At 42.6% G+C, this 16,750-nt stretch overlaps 1 protein-coding gene across 1 annotated transcript in view; it reads left to right on the top strand.

The window, feature by feature from the left end:
• camk2g2 (calcium/calmodulin-dependent protein kinase (CaM kinase) II gamma 2) overlaps positions 1–16,750 on the top strand; it is a 354,839-nt gene that overhangs the window by 245,385 nt on the left and 92,704 nt on the right. Inside the window, exons 6-7 of the mRNA XM_060854081.1 lie at positions 9,149–9,221; positions 11,911–12,013. Of these exons, the coding sequence (XP_060710064.1) occupies positions 9,149–9,221; positions 11,911–12,013 (176 nt within the window). The remainder of the gene's footprint in view (positions 1–9,148; positions 9,222–11,910; positions 12,014–16,750) is intronic.

A 16,750-nucleotide genomic window follows, 5' to 3' on the forward strand; every position in this document is an offset into this window, starting at 1 on the left:
AGATTTCTATCCCTCCTTGTGTGATATGTGCAGTTTATTCCATTAGCATCAAAGCACTGATCATTTGCTCTGTGTGTATGAAAGAGAGAGAGAGAGGCAGAAAGTGCCTTTCCTTCCATTTCTGGGTTGTACATTTTCAGGCCTGTGAGCTCAATTGATTGTGCGCCAACTTCAAGGGCTGGCTCAATGTCATCATAACAATGCATTATGGTATCAAAGGTAAGACTTCAATGGAACGCCAATGGAGAGATTATTTCACCCTCTGCACAAACTGACTGTATCCCGACAGCAGTTTGATTCCCCATTGAAAGTGTGTCCTATCTACTTTCAGATAGGGAAGGAAGTTACCTGTTATGTTTCCTCCTTTTCCATTGCTAAGAAATCTTGTTTGTTTGAGCTATAAAGGTGAGTTTCATTTATTTCAAACTACCAACAGATTCACGTTATTCTTCAGTTTTGTGTTGGGTTTATGTAGAGACTAGTGACCCATAGACCAGATTCACGAAAGGAACTTATGAAGCATTCCCCAGGTCTGACATTGGAGGTGACCTCTTTACCTATCCTCAGGAAAGTCCTCATTGAAAATTCAAAATTGGGGTGTTATAAATACAAGATGGTTGCTCATAACTTCTACAAGAAAATCAGGAGAAACTTCTTCATGCAGGGAATGTCTACAGCATGAGAGTTGCTGCCACTTTGAGCAGTTGAGTCACATTGTGCTTGAGGAGGAGCTGGATAAATGCATGAGGAAGGAAGAGACGCCACGGTAGGCAGGGTGAGATTGAAGAAAGCTGGAAGGGATCTCATGAATCACAGGACCACACGATTAAATGGCTTGCTTCTGTGTTGCAAATACCATGTGAGAAAGATTCGGCAGATTGTTTTTGTGCGATCAGTAACCCAAATGATGATCGCAAGATTGAAGGGATCAGATAAATGAAGTGCAGCAGGGAAAAATGTATCAAACCAATGATGGATTTGTTCTTCCTGCAAATCTTACCCTGACCATTATCCTTTGAAAGGACCAACAAGCAACCAATTCGCCCTTTTGAGACCTCTCAACTATCTTTCTACCCCTCTTTATTGCTCCCTTCTTATTTATTAGACAGATAAATCAAAATCCAACCTTGTAACCCACACTCTGAGCGCTCACATCCAAAGTCCTCAAGGGAATATAGTGTTCCACAGAGTATTAAATCATTCCTACACTGATGACTTGTGGTGAGAGCTTGCAATTCCTCTTATCCAATATTCTGAATTCATTATGATTGAAAAGTTCAGCATTTTAAGTATTCAGCGGTTAATGTTTGAGATAATGAGACTCTATTGTTCTAATTTTTAAGCATGGTAGTTATCAATATAAAGCCAATTTAAAGTAATTGAAAAGTAAAATTGCAATGAAAGCAACAAATGATGCCTCTCTACTGTGTACTTTTTCTGTGATTTGTTTTGTCATCAAAGATATTTGAAACGATTTTGAGTTCTTGGAATTAATGTGCTCCATGTTTGTCTGACTTGCTTACTGTTGTTGGATTTGTCATTGCTTCTGTTAGGATGTGTTTGTTCATGAGCTTGCAAGAAAAACATATTGTACAGAATTCTAAATATGGTATTTTGAGATCATTGGTTCCTTCCTCCATAAAGACTAAAATGAAATATTTGGTGTATTCCCCACCCCACCACCACCAATACTGTTTTCATACATTACAACTGTATTTAATAACCCTTGTTATTTTATAAGAATTTTTTTTTCTCTGGCTGTATGACAGATATTAAAGACTTGGTTTAGAGAGAGTGCCAGCACTTTGGCTTCTACTGCAGTAATCCTGACAGGAACTAAGACCGAGATTGGACAAGCTACCGCAGAACCATTTCACCAATTGTGATTTTCAAAATTGTGCGTACGTTGGGGGTTAGTCACTGCACATATGGCCCAGTTTCTAGGGTTCTCAGCTAAAGGAGTTCTGTCATTGCAGAAAGTAGCAGCATTAGCAACAACTTTTGGATTCAGGAATGGTGGCCTACATAGAACATAGAACGTTACAGTGTAGTACAGGCCCTTCAGCCCTCAATATTGTACCGACCTGTAAAATTAATCTGATGCCCCTCTAACCGATCATACATTATTATCCATAATTATGTCTAATGACATTTAAATGCCCTTTACATTAGCGTGTCTACTACTGTTGCAGGCAGGCTGTTCCATGTCCCTACTACTCTCTGAGTAAAGAAACTACCCCCGATATCTGTCCTAAATCTATCACCCCTCAATTTAAACCTATGTCTCCTCATGTTAGCCTTTGCCTTCTGAGAAAAAAGGCTCACTTCAACCCTATCTAACCCTCTGATTATCTAATATGTCTTGGTTACGTCACCTCTCAACCTTCTTCTCTCCAACAAAAACAGCTTCATTTCCCTCAGCCTTTCCTCGTACGACCTCCCCTCCATACCAGGCAACATCCTAGTAAATCTCCTCTGAACCCTTTCCAAAGCTTCCACATCCTTCCTATACCGCGATGACCAGAACTGTAAGCAATACTCCAGGTGTGGCCTTACCATTGTCTTGTACAGCTGAAGCATGACCTCATGGCTCCAAAACCCAATCCCCCTACCAATAAATGCTAACACATATGCCCTTCTTAACAACCCTATCAACCTGGGTGGCAATTTTCAGAGATTTATGCACCTGGACACCGAGATCTCTCTGTTCATCAACACTGCCAAGAGTTTTACCATTCGCCCACTGCATTCCTGTTATTTCTTCCAAAGTGAACTACCTCACACTTCTCCGCATTAAACTCCATTTGCCACTTCTGAGCCCAGCTCTGCATCTTATCTATGCCCCTCTGTAACTCACAACATCCTTTGGCACTATCCACAACTCTGCCTATCTTAGTGTCATCCACAAATTTAATAACCCTTCCTTCTACACCCACATCCAGATCATTTGTAAAAATGACAAACAGTAGTGGTCCCAAAACAGATCCTTGCGGCATACCACTGGTAACTGAGCTCCAGGATGAACATTTCCCAACAACCACCACCCTCTGTCTTCTTTCAGCCAGCCAATTTTTGATCCGAACTGCTAAGTCACCTTCAATCCCAAAACTCCATATTTTGTGCAATAGCCTACCGTGTGGAACCTTATCAGACACCTTACTGAAGTCCATATACACCATATCATCACTTTACCTTCATCCACCTGTTTTGTCACCTTCTCAAAGAACTCAATAAGGTTAGTGAGATACGACCTACCCATCATAAAACCATGTTGACTATCCCTAATCAAATTATCCCTTTCCAGATGATTGTAAATCCTATCTCTTAAAACCTTTTCCAGCATCTTACCCACAACCGAAGTAAGGTTCACTGGCCTATAATTGCCAGGGTTGTCCAGACTCCCCATCTTAAATAAGGGAACAACATTTGCTATCCTCCAGTCTTCTGGCACTATTCCTACCGACAATGATGACATTAAAATCAAAGCCAAATAACCTGCAATCTCCTCCCTAGCTTCCCAGAGAATGCAAGGATAAATCCCATCTGGCCCAGGGGTCTTATCTATTTTCAGATCTTCCAAAAATTGCTAAAACCTCCTCTTTGTCAACCTCAATCCCATCTAATCTTGGAGCCTGTATCTCTGTATTCTCACTAACGTTGCCCTTTTCTATTGTGAATACTGACAAAATGTATTGATTAAGCACTTCCCCTATGTTCTCAGATTCCACACACAACTTCCTACTACTATCTTTGATCTTACTGCTTAATCTTACTCTAGTCATTCTTTTATATACCTATAGAAGGCCTTAGAGTTTTCCTTGATCCAGTCCACCAGCAATTTCTCATGTCCCCTCCTGGCTCCTCTTAGCCCTTCCTTTAGATCTTTTCTGGCGAGCTTATAACTCTCAAACCCCCTAACTGAGCCTTCATGCCTCATCCTCACATAAGCCTTCTTCTTTCTCTTGACAAGAGCCTCAACTTTGTTAGTAAACCATGGCTCCCTCTCTCGACAACTACCTCCCTGCTTGACAGGTATGTACTTACCAAGGACCTACAGTAGCTGTTCCTTGAATAAGCTCCACATTTCAAGTGTGTCCATCCCCTGCAGTTTCCTACCACACCCTATACATTCTAGTCCAGAACTAGAGGGCATAGGTTTAGGGTGAGAGGGGAAAGATATAAAAGAGACCTAAGGGGCAACTTTTTACACAGGGAGTGGTACATGAATGGAATGAGCTGCCAGAGGATGTGGTGGAGGCTGGTACAATTGCAACATTTAAGAGGCATTTGAGTGGGTATATGATTAGGAAGGGTTAGGAGGGATATGGGGTGGGTGCTGGCAGGTGGGACTAGATTGGGTTAGGATATCTAGTCGGCATGGACAGGTTGGACTGAAGGGTCTGTTTCCATGCTGTACATCTCTATGACTCTATAAATCTACTTGCCTTCTGGAGATAAAGTCAGAAGTCACACGACACCAAGTTATAGTCTAACAGGTTTATTTGAAGTTTTCGACAAAGGAGCAACACTCTGAAAGCTTCTGTGATTTCAAATGAACCTGTTGGATGACAACCTGGTCTCGTGTGACTTCTGAGTTTGTCCACCCCAGTCCAACACTGGTACATCCACCTTGTGGGGATAAAACTGGAATTTCCCTTTCTTCTTGGCTCTGTTTCTTGTAATTTTTGTACATAAAATGATTGTTTGGTTTTGTTTCTAGGATAGTTGTTTATGTTAATTCTGATTCTTCTTTGTATCTGAGGTATGACTGGGTAATGGTGACTTTTTATACTTTTCATTGTCCTCTTGTATCTCTATACTTAGATACGCGTGACAATAAAACCTGATTCTATGTCGAATTAGTTATTTTATAAGGTGTGTAACAACAGCAAGTATTGTTAAGAAGTCAGCGATGATAGAAAACAAATCAGGAGCTGGGGATGACAGATGTGCAGGCACCTGATCACCTTGGGATTGCTTCATATTCCTGGAGTTGGGGAACCCCAGTTTGAGGTCTGTCAATCACAAGGGTATTCCAGGAGATCAAGAGGCTCTCCAATTCAATACTTAATCAGCAAAGAATTGAGGACCCTCATCATACCTGTTTTTGTTATGACTGCTGGTAAGTAGTGGTCCATGCTAGGATAAGGAGATGACAATCAGATAGAAAATAAACATCTTCATGCTTCGAACCTGCTTGGTTATTCAGAGGGATCACGGCTAATCAATTGCCCTACCTCTACCTTTTTCTGCTATCCCTCAAATCCATTTGTATTTTAAAAAACAGTCGATCAATCCATGACTTCAGTAATTCTTCTGTTTTATTTTATATCCAGAAGTTCTATTTTGACTTTATTATATTGTACTCAGAAATTGAATTCCAGCATTTGTAATTCCTTTAATGAAGATATTTCTCTTGATCACAGTTATTTTTTTTATCCTGAGAGCTCTCCTCCTCATTCTAGTCTCTCTGGCCATAGGTGAGGTCTCATTCCATCATCTAACTCTGTCGTATCTCATAGAACCACTGAAACACTACAGCACAGAAAGAGGCCATTCAGTCCACTGTGCTTGTACCAGCTGAATAAACGAGGCACCCACTAAGATCCCATTTTCCATCACCTGGTTTATAGATCCAGGTTCCTTTTTAAATGAGTTGAAGGTTTTCATCTTGATCTCCAAACTGAGCAGTGAATTCCAGAAATTCTTTGGATGAAAAAGTACTTCCTCATATCCCCTCCATTTCTACCACAGATCACTTTAAATCTGTGCATCATGGCCTGCAAGTGATCTGTCTGCTAGGGGAAACAGATCTTCCTTATCCACTCTGTCCAAGCCCCTCATTAGAGTCATACAACACGGAAACAGACCCTTCAGTCCAACCAGTCTATGCCAACCACGTTCCTAAACTAAACAAGTCCCACCTGTCTGTACTAGGTCCATATTGTCCAATCCTTTCCCACTTGTGAATTTATACAAATATCTTTTAAACGCTGTAACCGTGCCTGTATCCGCCACTTCCTCTGGCAGTTCATTACACGAACCACTCTCAGTGTAAAATGGTTGTCTCTAATGTCCTTTTTAAACCTTTCTCCTCTCACCTTATTCCCTAGTTTTGAACTTCCCTACCCTAGGGAAAAGATCCTTATCATTCACCTTCTCGATGTCCGTCATGATTTTATATTTGATCAAATCACCCTTCAGTCTTCTCTTTCTAAGGAAAATAACCAGAGCCCATCAACTGTGATCAAGAGAACTATCGTCATTAAATGTTGGAATTCAATTTCTGAGTACAATACAATAAAGTCAGCCAGGCTGACATTTTGAAGTCCAGATTCTTTTAAATCTCCCCTGTACTTTATGTGAGGCATTTATATAACCTTCCTATAATTTAGTGGCCAAAACTGTACACACAATTCTAGTTGTGGCCTAACCTGAATCTTACAAAGTTCTAGCATTACTCCCGCTGCCTTTCCATTCAGTACTTCACCCACTGAAGGAAAGCATCCCACATGCCTCCCTTACTTCCTACCAACCTGCTGTGCCCCTTCAGGGACCTGTGTGTGTGCTCCAAGTTCTTTCACTCATTCTCCCCCTCTCAATGTCCTTCTGTTTATTGTGCTTTCCCTTTTTGTATGCTCTCCCAGCCCCACAACGTCATATTTCTGCAGATTGCATTTCATTTGCTACTTTTCTGTCCACTCAACTAAACCACTGGTCAATATCACCCTGCAGCCGTCAGTTTCAGTGACAATTCCAACCTCTTGTTTATTCAAACACTGCATAAAACAACCCCCTCCTCCGAGGCATCAGTTGATGCACATTTGTTTAAGCTAACTAGATGCTTCCATGGTTAAGGAGATCAGAGCAGGGTACTTGGACTCCTCCACCGGCAAAATATAACAACACGACGGTTGGAGGAAGAACGCCTCCTCTTCCGCCTGGGAACCCTCCAACCACAAGGGATGAACTCAGATTTCTCCAGTTTCCTCATTTCCCCTCCCCCCACCTTGTCTCAGTCGGTTCCCTCAACTCAGCACCGCCCTCCTAACCTGCAATCTTCTTCCTGACCTCTCCGCCCCCACCCCACTCCGGCCTATCACCCTCACCTTGACCTCCTTCCACCTATCACATCTCCATCGCCCCTCCCCCAAGTCCCTCCTCCCTACCTTTTATCTTAGCCTACCTGGCACCCTCTCCTCATTCCTAATGAAGGGCTTATGCCCGAAACGTCGAATTTCCTATTCCTTGGATGCTGCAAATGTGTTGCTGGTCAAAGCACAGCAGGTTAGGCAGCATCTCAGGAATAGAGAATTCAACGTTTCGAGCATAAGCCCTTCATCAGGAATAAGAGAGAGAGAGCCAAGCAGGCTGAGATAAAAGGTAGGGAGGAGGGACTAGGGGGAGGGGCGATGGAGGTGGGATAGGTGGAAGGAGGTCAAGGTGAGGGTGATAGGCCGGAGTGGGGTGGGGGCGGAGAGGTCAGGAAGAGGATTGCAGGTTAGGAGGGCGGTGCTGAGTTGAGGGAACCGACTGAGACAAGGTGGGGGGAGGGGAAATGAGGAAGCTGGAGAAATCTGAATTCATACCTTGTGGTTGGAGGGTTCCCAGGCGGAAGATGAGGCGCTCCTCCTCCAGCCGTCGTGTAGTTGTGTTCTGCCGGTGGAGGAGTCCGAGGACCTGCATGTCCTCGGTGGAGTGGGAGGGGGAGTTAAAGTGTTGAGCCACGGGGTGATTGGGTTGGTTGGTTCGGGCGGCCCAGAGGTGTTCGGCTGGAGGAGGAGCGCCTCATCTTCCGCCTGGGAACCCTCCAACCACAAGGTATGAATTCAGATTTCTCCAGCTTCCTCATTTCCCCTCCCCCCACCTTGTCTCAGTCGGTTCCCTCAACTCAGCACCGCCCTCCTAACCTGCAATCCTCTTCCTGACCTCTCCGCCCCCACCCCACTCCGGCCTATCACCCTCACCTTGACCTCCTTCCACCTATCCCACCTCCATCGCCCCTCCCCCTAGTCCCTCCTCCCTACCTTTTATCTCAGCCTGCTTGGCTCTCTCTCTCTTATTCCTGATGAAGGGCTTATGCTCGAAACGTTGAATTCTCTATTCCTGAGATGCTGCCTAACCTGCTGTGCTTTGACCAGCAACACATTTGCAGCTGTGATCTCCAGCATCTGCAGACCTCATTTTTTATTCCTTGGATGCTGCCTAACCTGCTGTGCTTTAACCAGCAACACATTTTCAACTGTGATCTCCAGCATCTGCAGACCTCACTTTTTAATCTAACCAAGACCCTATGCAACTGCAGTAAGATGACTTTACCATTGTACTTTATCATTCCCTATGTCATAAACGCTAACATACCATTTGCTTTTCTGATTGCTTGTTATGCAGTTTCTATGATTTGTTTACAAGTACACCGAGGTACCTTTGTTTACTGACACTTACCAGTCTCTCATCACTTAAAAAATGTCCTGTTGTTTTCTTAAAATGAGGATAGCCTTGTACTTCTTCATATTATATTACATCTGCCACATTCTGTAACTTGTCTATTTGCTTCCCAGTTTCCTTGCGTTCAAAATCACCTTCACATTGAAAGCTCCATTTATCAATGCTTTGAAATTCCATTGGGTTAAATACCTATGAACATTTTGGCTGAAGCTCTGATCTTTGTAAACTGCCTGCTGTGTTCTCGTTGGAAAAGGAGTGATGGTCCAAACTGCAGAAAGGTGTGAGCTGTGCACCCCAATGTTTCATGTAAGAGATGGCTCGAAATTAGCAGAGCTCCTCCAGCAGGCCATGTTTGCAGTGGAACACTGAATAGACAACTATAGTAATGAACAGCAGATTAATAGTTTACAGGAGTCTTATAATTGCAAGATTATTGATTCTGTAAAAGTTCTGCAGACCAGATTCTCACTGGGTTTGTTCAGGTTTACAGTTACCAGGTATCAGTTGTTTTATTAAGGCCAAGAGTCCTGAGTACACTTCTGTTCACACTGTGACTGTTTATTGTCTCTGCAATACCTTGATGTTCATGAAAATTTTGCTTTCTTCTCCCCATCCCATTCCTTATCTCTTGCCCTTTTGATCCTCCCCACACCCGTTTTTCTCCTTCCCTTTATCCCCTCCTGTCTCTCTTATTTTACAGTCAATGCATTCATCAGATTCTAGAGAGTGTTAGTCACATTCACCAACATGACATAGTGCACAGAGATCTCAAGGTCAGTATCTCCTCATAATGACGTTGGAATGCAATCATTTGGTTTGGAAAATCAACGTAACCTTACTGCATGTTATCTGTTGCCCTGCATTGTTAAAGAATCCTTGGCTTGAAATTTCCTGCATGGGTTGCATTACGGTCCCACAGGCACAATAACTTATACTTCATGACAGACAGCTGACTGTATGCAGCATGCTGGCTCACCCAGTGTACATGCTTAATATCTCTTTCTTATACCAGGATCAGTAGTAATGGCCAAGTAGCTCTCCTGCCAGTCTGGGCTTGAATTTCACACTCCAGAAGACGTGCAGCAATTAGCAACATAAATCAGGAGAGCTGTCCCATTGCCTTCCCTCCCTTCAGTGGACAGACTTCATGTTTTTTTACCTCATAATAGCCCCTTCATTACTTAACAGTCTTGTAAGCTGCACCAGGACAGGACTGAACTTCCTAGCTTTGTATCCCTTGATGGACTGTCTCATAAGCACTGGAAGCTTATTTTATGTGCATGCACTCTATGTGTCTTTTAAATTAATTAATCCAAAATTCTATTCATTTGGCGTTGTCACCCCATTGACATACAACTGTAGTGCATTTGTATTGCTGTACTGAACATGTGCTTTTTACCCAAAACATGTGCTGCATTGATCAAAAAGGTGTACAACATTTGCTGGATTTACTTACTAGTTGGCAAAAAAGAAACAGACAATATTCTCCGTCACTGAGAATAAAATGAATTCTGAGGTGCTTTCAGGGCAGATATAACTTATAATGAGTCAATGATAAGCTAATTAAAAGCATACATGATTATTTCTATACTCAAACATTATTACTAAAAAGCAATGCATGCATTAAAACTTTTCATTTTGCATTTAACAGGACAGATGCAAGAATACTAACTTTCAAAGGGATCAGCAATTCTTACTGCATGAAAAAGCGGGTGCTGATTGGTTGTCAAATTATGTCCCCGGTTGAAATTTGCATTTTCTTGCATTTGTCCTGATGAGTCCAAAGAGCTTTGTGTGTTTTTAATTGAGAAATAATTCTGTACACAAAAATGACTATCAAATATTATTGCAATTAACCAGTTGTGGCACTTCCCATCGTGTTTGTGCTGATTGAGGTTATCTATCTTCCTTCAGAAGAGATGTTACACTGCAATTGAGGGAGACTCATGGCATGCTTTGAAGAATATTTCAAGGCCATTATTCTTCCCTGAAGAAACCACAAACCAAATTAACTAGCCCTGAATTTTGCTGTGGTTCACCTTTCCCTTTTAAAATAAAAATGTCTTGCACAAAAAGTGCTGTCACTTTAGCTTACATAACAACGGTCACTGTGTGTCCAAGGTAATTCCGAGTGACGTGACAAGTTGTTACTTAAATTCATGGCTATTTTCAAATCAGCTTTATATAAAAATGAGCAATGCACTCATGAGTGTGGGGCTTTTCAGCAATGAACCATAACAGGGTATAATTATCAGGCATAGCATAACAAGCTGTTTATTTCAGAGAGAACAGAAATGGGTGTAAGTTCATATTTTTGCACATTTAAAGCAAGGAAAAGTAACATTTCTGGAAGCGTCCCTTTAATGTTAAGTTGCAGAAAACACTTCAAAGTACCTCAGGATTATTATTTGAGTTTTTAATTGCACATTGTTCAACAACAAAATGACATTTACAAGAAATAGGTGAGCTCATACTCCAGTTTATTTGCTCGTATAAATGTATTACTGCTGTGCCCCCTAGCGTGCATGTGTTGGCTTTGCAGTTGTCAGAGCCTTTGTTATTCATTGCATCAACCCTTTGAGGACCTCAGCTTCACAGAATGTTGCAGAGTGAGGGTGGGGTTTACAAAATTGTCCCGTTTTGTGTGAGATAGCTCTGTTTGCCGCTGTTCTGGATCAGCTCGGAGAGAGTTAGAATTCCCAGAATCCACAGATAGCAGCTGAGGGTGGGAAATACTTCGGATGGTGTTGATTCTAAAAGCTGCAAAAGAGGCATTTGGCACTCGAAGGGTTAATTGAGTCTTGTAACCATGGATGAGGTCATCAGCTGCTGTAGTGGTCAGTGTGACCTCCAGTTTTGCTTCATAGGTTTGGAAGTTTGGCAGCCCAAAGCTGAGCGATTTCTTCTTGCCCTTTTGCCTGGAGGTTTTGGGAGAGGAGGGTGCTGCTGGGAATTGGGCATTGTGGGTTCACAGTCATGCCACAGCTTGAGGTATTGCCCAAATCCCAAGGCGTTCAGGTTTGGTGGGGGCAACCACACCTGGCAACAGCTGGTCAAGGCATATGATCGCCAGAGCAAGCCCAATGATCACAATCTTTGCATTTTAGGGCTGGCGAGGGCAGGACTGGGCTGAATCCAGCCGAACAATAAATTTGGAAATTGGTGCATGTGTCACAAATGGGCACAAGAAAATGATCATTCTGACTAATTCAATGATAAGAAAATTAAATGCCCACGGATCGAATAATAAAGGGGCACACTTTGAACCAATGCACTGGATAACTTTTACAAAATTCAGGTATAAAGTTTGAGCCATTTTAAGTTGTGATGCATTAGTGTTGACTGTCAATACATATTTATCAAGTGTTACAGCTCCTGCTTTGTATTTTGACTTGTCATTAATTACTTCTCTTATTAACTCCATAATTTTCCTACAACGGCTTTGGTTCACCCCCTCCAAAGCCAGAGAACCTGCTACTTGCCAGTAAATGTAAAAATGCAGCGGTGAAGTTGGCCGATTTCGGACTGGCAATCGAAGTCCAGGGAGACCAGCAGGCATGGTTCGGTAAGACCCTGAACATTTGTGGGTGTGTTGGGGCGACGTGTGGCTGTCACTTGTAGATTCAGCTTTTGCTGAGGATTACAATACAATTGTAATACCCCATCTATCATTTTATAGGTTAGCTCTAGTCAACATGCTGTGGTGGGGCACCTGAGGAATATAGACCAAGTGTAGTCTTCGGGTGAGATGGGATTAGAGGAAGGGTTAATAATTGGACCAAGGTTTGTGGATACTTTTCAGTCCCCAAACATAAATTCTCACATTCTTATGATATAAATGATGCTGCAACTTGGTTTCTATTTTATAGTTAAATGTCAAAGAACTGGGCGAAAACTTTGGAGCTGGTTGGTGCCAAGAGGTTTCTCTGCAGTAGAGGCTAAGTTGCTGTGATGCAGCACCACCAGTGGGTGGAGAGCCCAGCGACACCGTGCAGAGTTTACATAGGCTGTTTTTTTTTATACAGACGCAGAAGGGTGTAGTAGAAAAAGTTGACATGGGAAAGGTGGTTATCAGGAAGTAAGATTTCTGACAGGACATGCATACAGACAGCAGAAATTGTAGCACAATATATAAACGTGGTGCAGATTCAATGGGATAAATGCCCTCCTTCTGTGCTATGCTATTTGTAGGTACATGTAAAAATTGAAATGATAGCCATTATTTATTTACTTACCATACAGTGAGCATTTTGGCTCCAGGATGCAACAAATTGAGCAGAAGTTCTAGCAATTATTATATATCTTTAACAAATATGCACTAATTTAATAGGGTGCACGTATGGATTTAGAGTCATAGAGATGTACGGCATGGAAACAGACCCTTCAGTCCAACTTGACCATGCCGACCAGATATCCTGAACAAATCTAGTCAAATTTACCAGCACTTGGCCCATATCCCTCTAAACCCTTCTTATACATATACTGCAAAGAAATAAGGTCACAAAGATTAAAAGACCAAGCCTAAATTTGCTTAGTCCTGGACACTTTACAGAAATTGGAGTGTCATTGAATAGTGACTTCCAAAACAAACTTGCAGTGAAATAGTGGATTTGTGTCCTTTTGGACTGAGAATCAGTGTCATTCTGTGATCTAACCCAAGTTCCAGGGATAGTCAATGCTGCCAATACACTGCAACCCACTGATACTGGCAAAGAGAGGTGACAGTTTGCTTGGGGCCTGCTGTCAGTTTTGCAACAAAATATTTAACATTTTCTGAAGTTGTGCTTTAAAACAGTATTTGCATGCACCGTAAAGGACTGGCATCTCATTGGTGACCCAACAACCAACAGTTTCCTGACTCTGTCCTCCCTAAAAGTCGATACACAGCACACGATCTGCACACAGGAAGTGGACCATGCCCACATTCTCCTCCTGGGATAGGTGACCATTTTGGATCATTGCAAGCATTGGGATCCTGCAATCTTGCAAAGTGGCTCCTGGATTTTGGCCCAGGTAGTGGTGTTCCTGCACATTTTCTACCCCTCCCACTTGCCTCTGCGCCCACCGCGAACACCCTTCAAAGATTAGAGGCCAGAGGATGAACGAGCTGGGAAAGAGTTGCTGCAAATTGCCACATTGTGACTGCATCATGTGGGTCGCCTAGCTCAGTGAGGGGTGGGGCAGGGTGGCGGTGAGGTGATGTATAAACAAGTGTTGGTCTGACCTGTGGGACAGATGCTCCTCATTCAGATAGGGTCAGCCTCCATTTCAAATTGTCAAGTCCCCCTGGCTTATCAGGAACAAACTCCACAGGGACACCTTGAGTTGACATTGCCATTTCCTGAATAGAAGTATTTTTAATGGACACTTGTAATCATATGTGTATTTTTAAAAAAAAGGAACAGGTAAAGGCCATTTGGCCCCTCAAGCCTGCTGTGCCATTCATTAGGATCATCGCTGATCCAACGTTCCTCAAATCTACTTTTCAGCATTTTCCTCATAACTCTTGACCCCCGACTGACCAAGAATCTATCTACTTCAGCCTTAAATATACACAAGAACTCTGCACCCACAGCTTTCTGTGACAAGGACTTCCTAAAACACTCAATGCTCAGAGAGAAGAAAATCCTCCTCGTCTCAGTCTTATATTGGCATCCCTTTATTCTGAGACCATACCCTCTGCCTGTAAACTCTCTCATGAGGGGAAGCATCTTCTCAGCATTTATCCTGTCAAGCCCCTTTAGAATCCTATTGGTTTCAATGTGATCACATCTCTTTCACCTAAACTCCAGTGAGTAGAATCTTAACCTGTTTGGCCTTGCTCATCTTGTATGAGAATTAATGTTGGGATTATATTTTCATATTATTTGTCCCAGAGTGAAGAAGCTTAAGCTGTTTGTAATTGAATTAAACACCATTATTGAAATTGGAAATATTAATGCTAATTAAATCTTTAATTAAATTCTTTGATCGGGTAATTCCCCTGTGACTCCATGAGAAGCTGAGCACTGTGGTTGAGCATGGTTCACACTTTGGTCCATGCATTACACAAAATTAGTAATTTCATCCATGGTGGGTCTTGAAAGTGTTACAATTTTACAATGTTACACTTTGCAACTAGGCCTGCTTGCTAGTTGGAGAGATGCATGCATTCGTTGCCCTCAACTTGCTTTGAATTCATGTTTTTTTTTGGCCTCTCCAAGGTGATTAAGCTGTAGGGAGTTGGAGATCCACTGTCAAGAGCTGTAATACTGAAGGCAGCTCAGTAATCTGGCTCAGGCTTGTAGGACTGGCCAAAGTAGTTTTGGCCACACATCATGCCATTGTTTCTTGACTGTGTTGATGGACTGGAATTTTATCCAAAGTGTTATTAATGCTGTGAGCTCCTTTCCCCATTCATATTCATTCCAATTATCCAGGACAGGTTTAAGCTGCAATATTTGAATGCCTTATCCATCGCACAGTGCAATCCCATATTGTACAAGATAATGGTGAGCTCCACACAGCTGACTGTGTGGAGTTTGCATGTTCTCCCCGTGTCTGCGTGGGTTTCCTCCGGGTGCTCCGGTTTCCTCCCACAGTCCAAAGATGTGTGGGTCAGGTGAATTGGCCATGCTAAATTGCCCATAGTGTTAGGTAAGGGGTAAATGTAGGGGTATGGGTGGGTTGCGCTTCGGCGGGTCGGTGTGGACTTGTTGGGCCGAAGGGCCTGTTTCCATACTGTAAGTAATCTAATCAATCCCATATTGTACAAGATAATGGAGAGTTCAATCCCTTGTTATGCCAACCCATGGCACAGTGCAATCTCATTAGCTCATTCTCAACACACTGTCTCCAGCAGTTGTTGCTTTTATATCACTACTGAGCGAATGTAAAGGAGCCAGCAGTAATGCTCCCATAGGCTGTACAGAATGGGAATGCCTTCCATTAGTTTTAACAGGTGGAAGACTGCAGGAAGCATGCCATTGAGTGTCATCCTGGGTTCTGTTGGAAGCTGTGTCGAGATTGAGTCTAAAGCATTTGGATTAGAATCCCACTCCCAGTATATGACTCCATAACTCAAATGGTGACTGCAATGCAGTACTGAGGGTGTGCTGCACTATCAGAGAGGTACCTCTCCTGTCTGAGAGATCAAACCGAGGTGACATGCCTACTTTGCAAAGATCCCACCGGAGGTACTCAAATTTGCAACTGGAAGTTTACCTTGTGTCTTCTCCAACATACCTCCCTAATACATTTCATTCCTGGTGTTTTGCGATCTTACAGTGCATGATAGGACTGTAACGGTCTCTCATACTGCAGCAGGCTCTGCATTTCAGTGTAATTCACTGTTCAAGATGTTTTGGGCGTGGGATAAGGCATTATATAAATGTGAGCCTTTCCTCATGGTTCAATTAACTGGATTTAAACCAGTTGTCATATTTTTGCAAAGAAACGTTTAATTTAATACTCCCTCACTTGTCACAACAGTTGTGCAGCTGAATGTATTACAAAACTGATTTTTTTAAAAAAAAGATCTAGTGTTGCTCATCAAAGATGCTGATAACGAGCACAGGATTTTTCAAGTGGCAGCTCCTAATACTAACAACTGGCCACAGCATTCAATATCCCAGCAAGCTGACAGGGTGCAAATGGCCAGTTATATAGTCCCATTCCCAATCACGGTTATAAGGCTTTAACTTACTGTAACAGCATCTCGTGGAGATTTGGCCAACACTGTAATTGTGCCAAATGCACCATCTTCCATCTGCTAAAGCTGTCAAAACACATCATAGCTGAAGCTGTAATTACTTTAACAGCATTCAGAGTAGCACTAGCTTTGCATATTCAAGAATATTGGTGAGATTAGACTGTATGAATATCATGGTGCCCTTGTTGAATTCCCCCACTAACAACACTCTGGGGATTACCATTGACCAGAAACTCAAATGGACATTAAACACAATCGCTAGAAGATCAGGTCAGAGCTAGGAATACTGCAACAAGTAACTCACCGCCTGATTCCCCAAAGCCTGTCCACCAGCTACAAGGCATAAAACAGGTCTGTGATGAATTCCTCCCCAATTGTCTGGATGGGTGCACCTCCAGCAATACTCAAGAAGCATGACATCGTCCAGGACAAAGCAGCCTATTGGATTGGCACCACATCCACAAAAATCTATTCTGTCCACCACCGACGCTCAGTCGCAGCAGTGTATACTATCTGCAAGATGTGCGGTAGATATTCACCAAAGATCCTTAGACAGCACCTTTCAAACTCATGATCACTTTCATCTAGAAGGACACCACCACCTGCCAGTTC

This window comes from Hemiscyllium ocellatum, chromosome 43 (genome assembly GCF_020745735.1).
Source record: "Hemiscyllium ocellatum isolate sHemOce1 chromosome 43, sHemOce1.pat.X.cur, whole genome shotgun sequence".
NCBI classification, from domain to species: Eukaryota; Metazoa; Chordata; class Chondrichthyes; order Orectolobiformes; family Hemiscylliidae; genus Hemiscyllium; species Hemiscyllium ocellatum.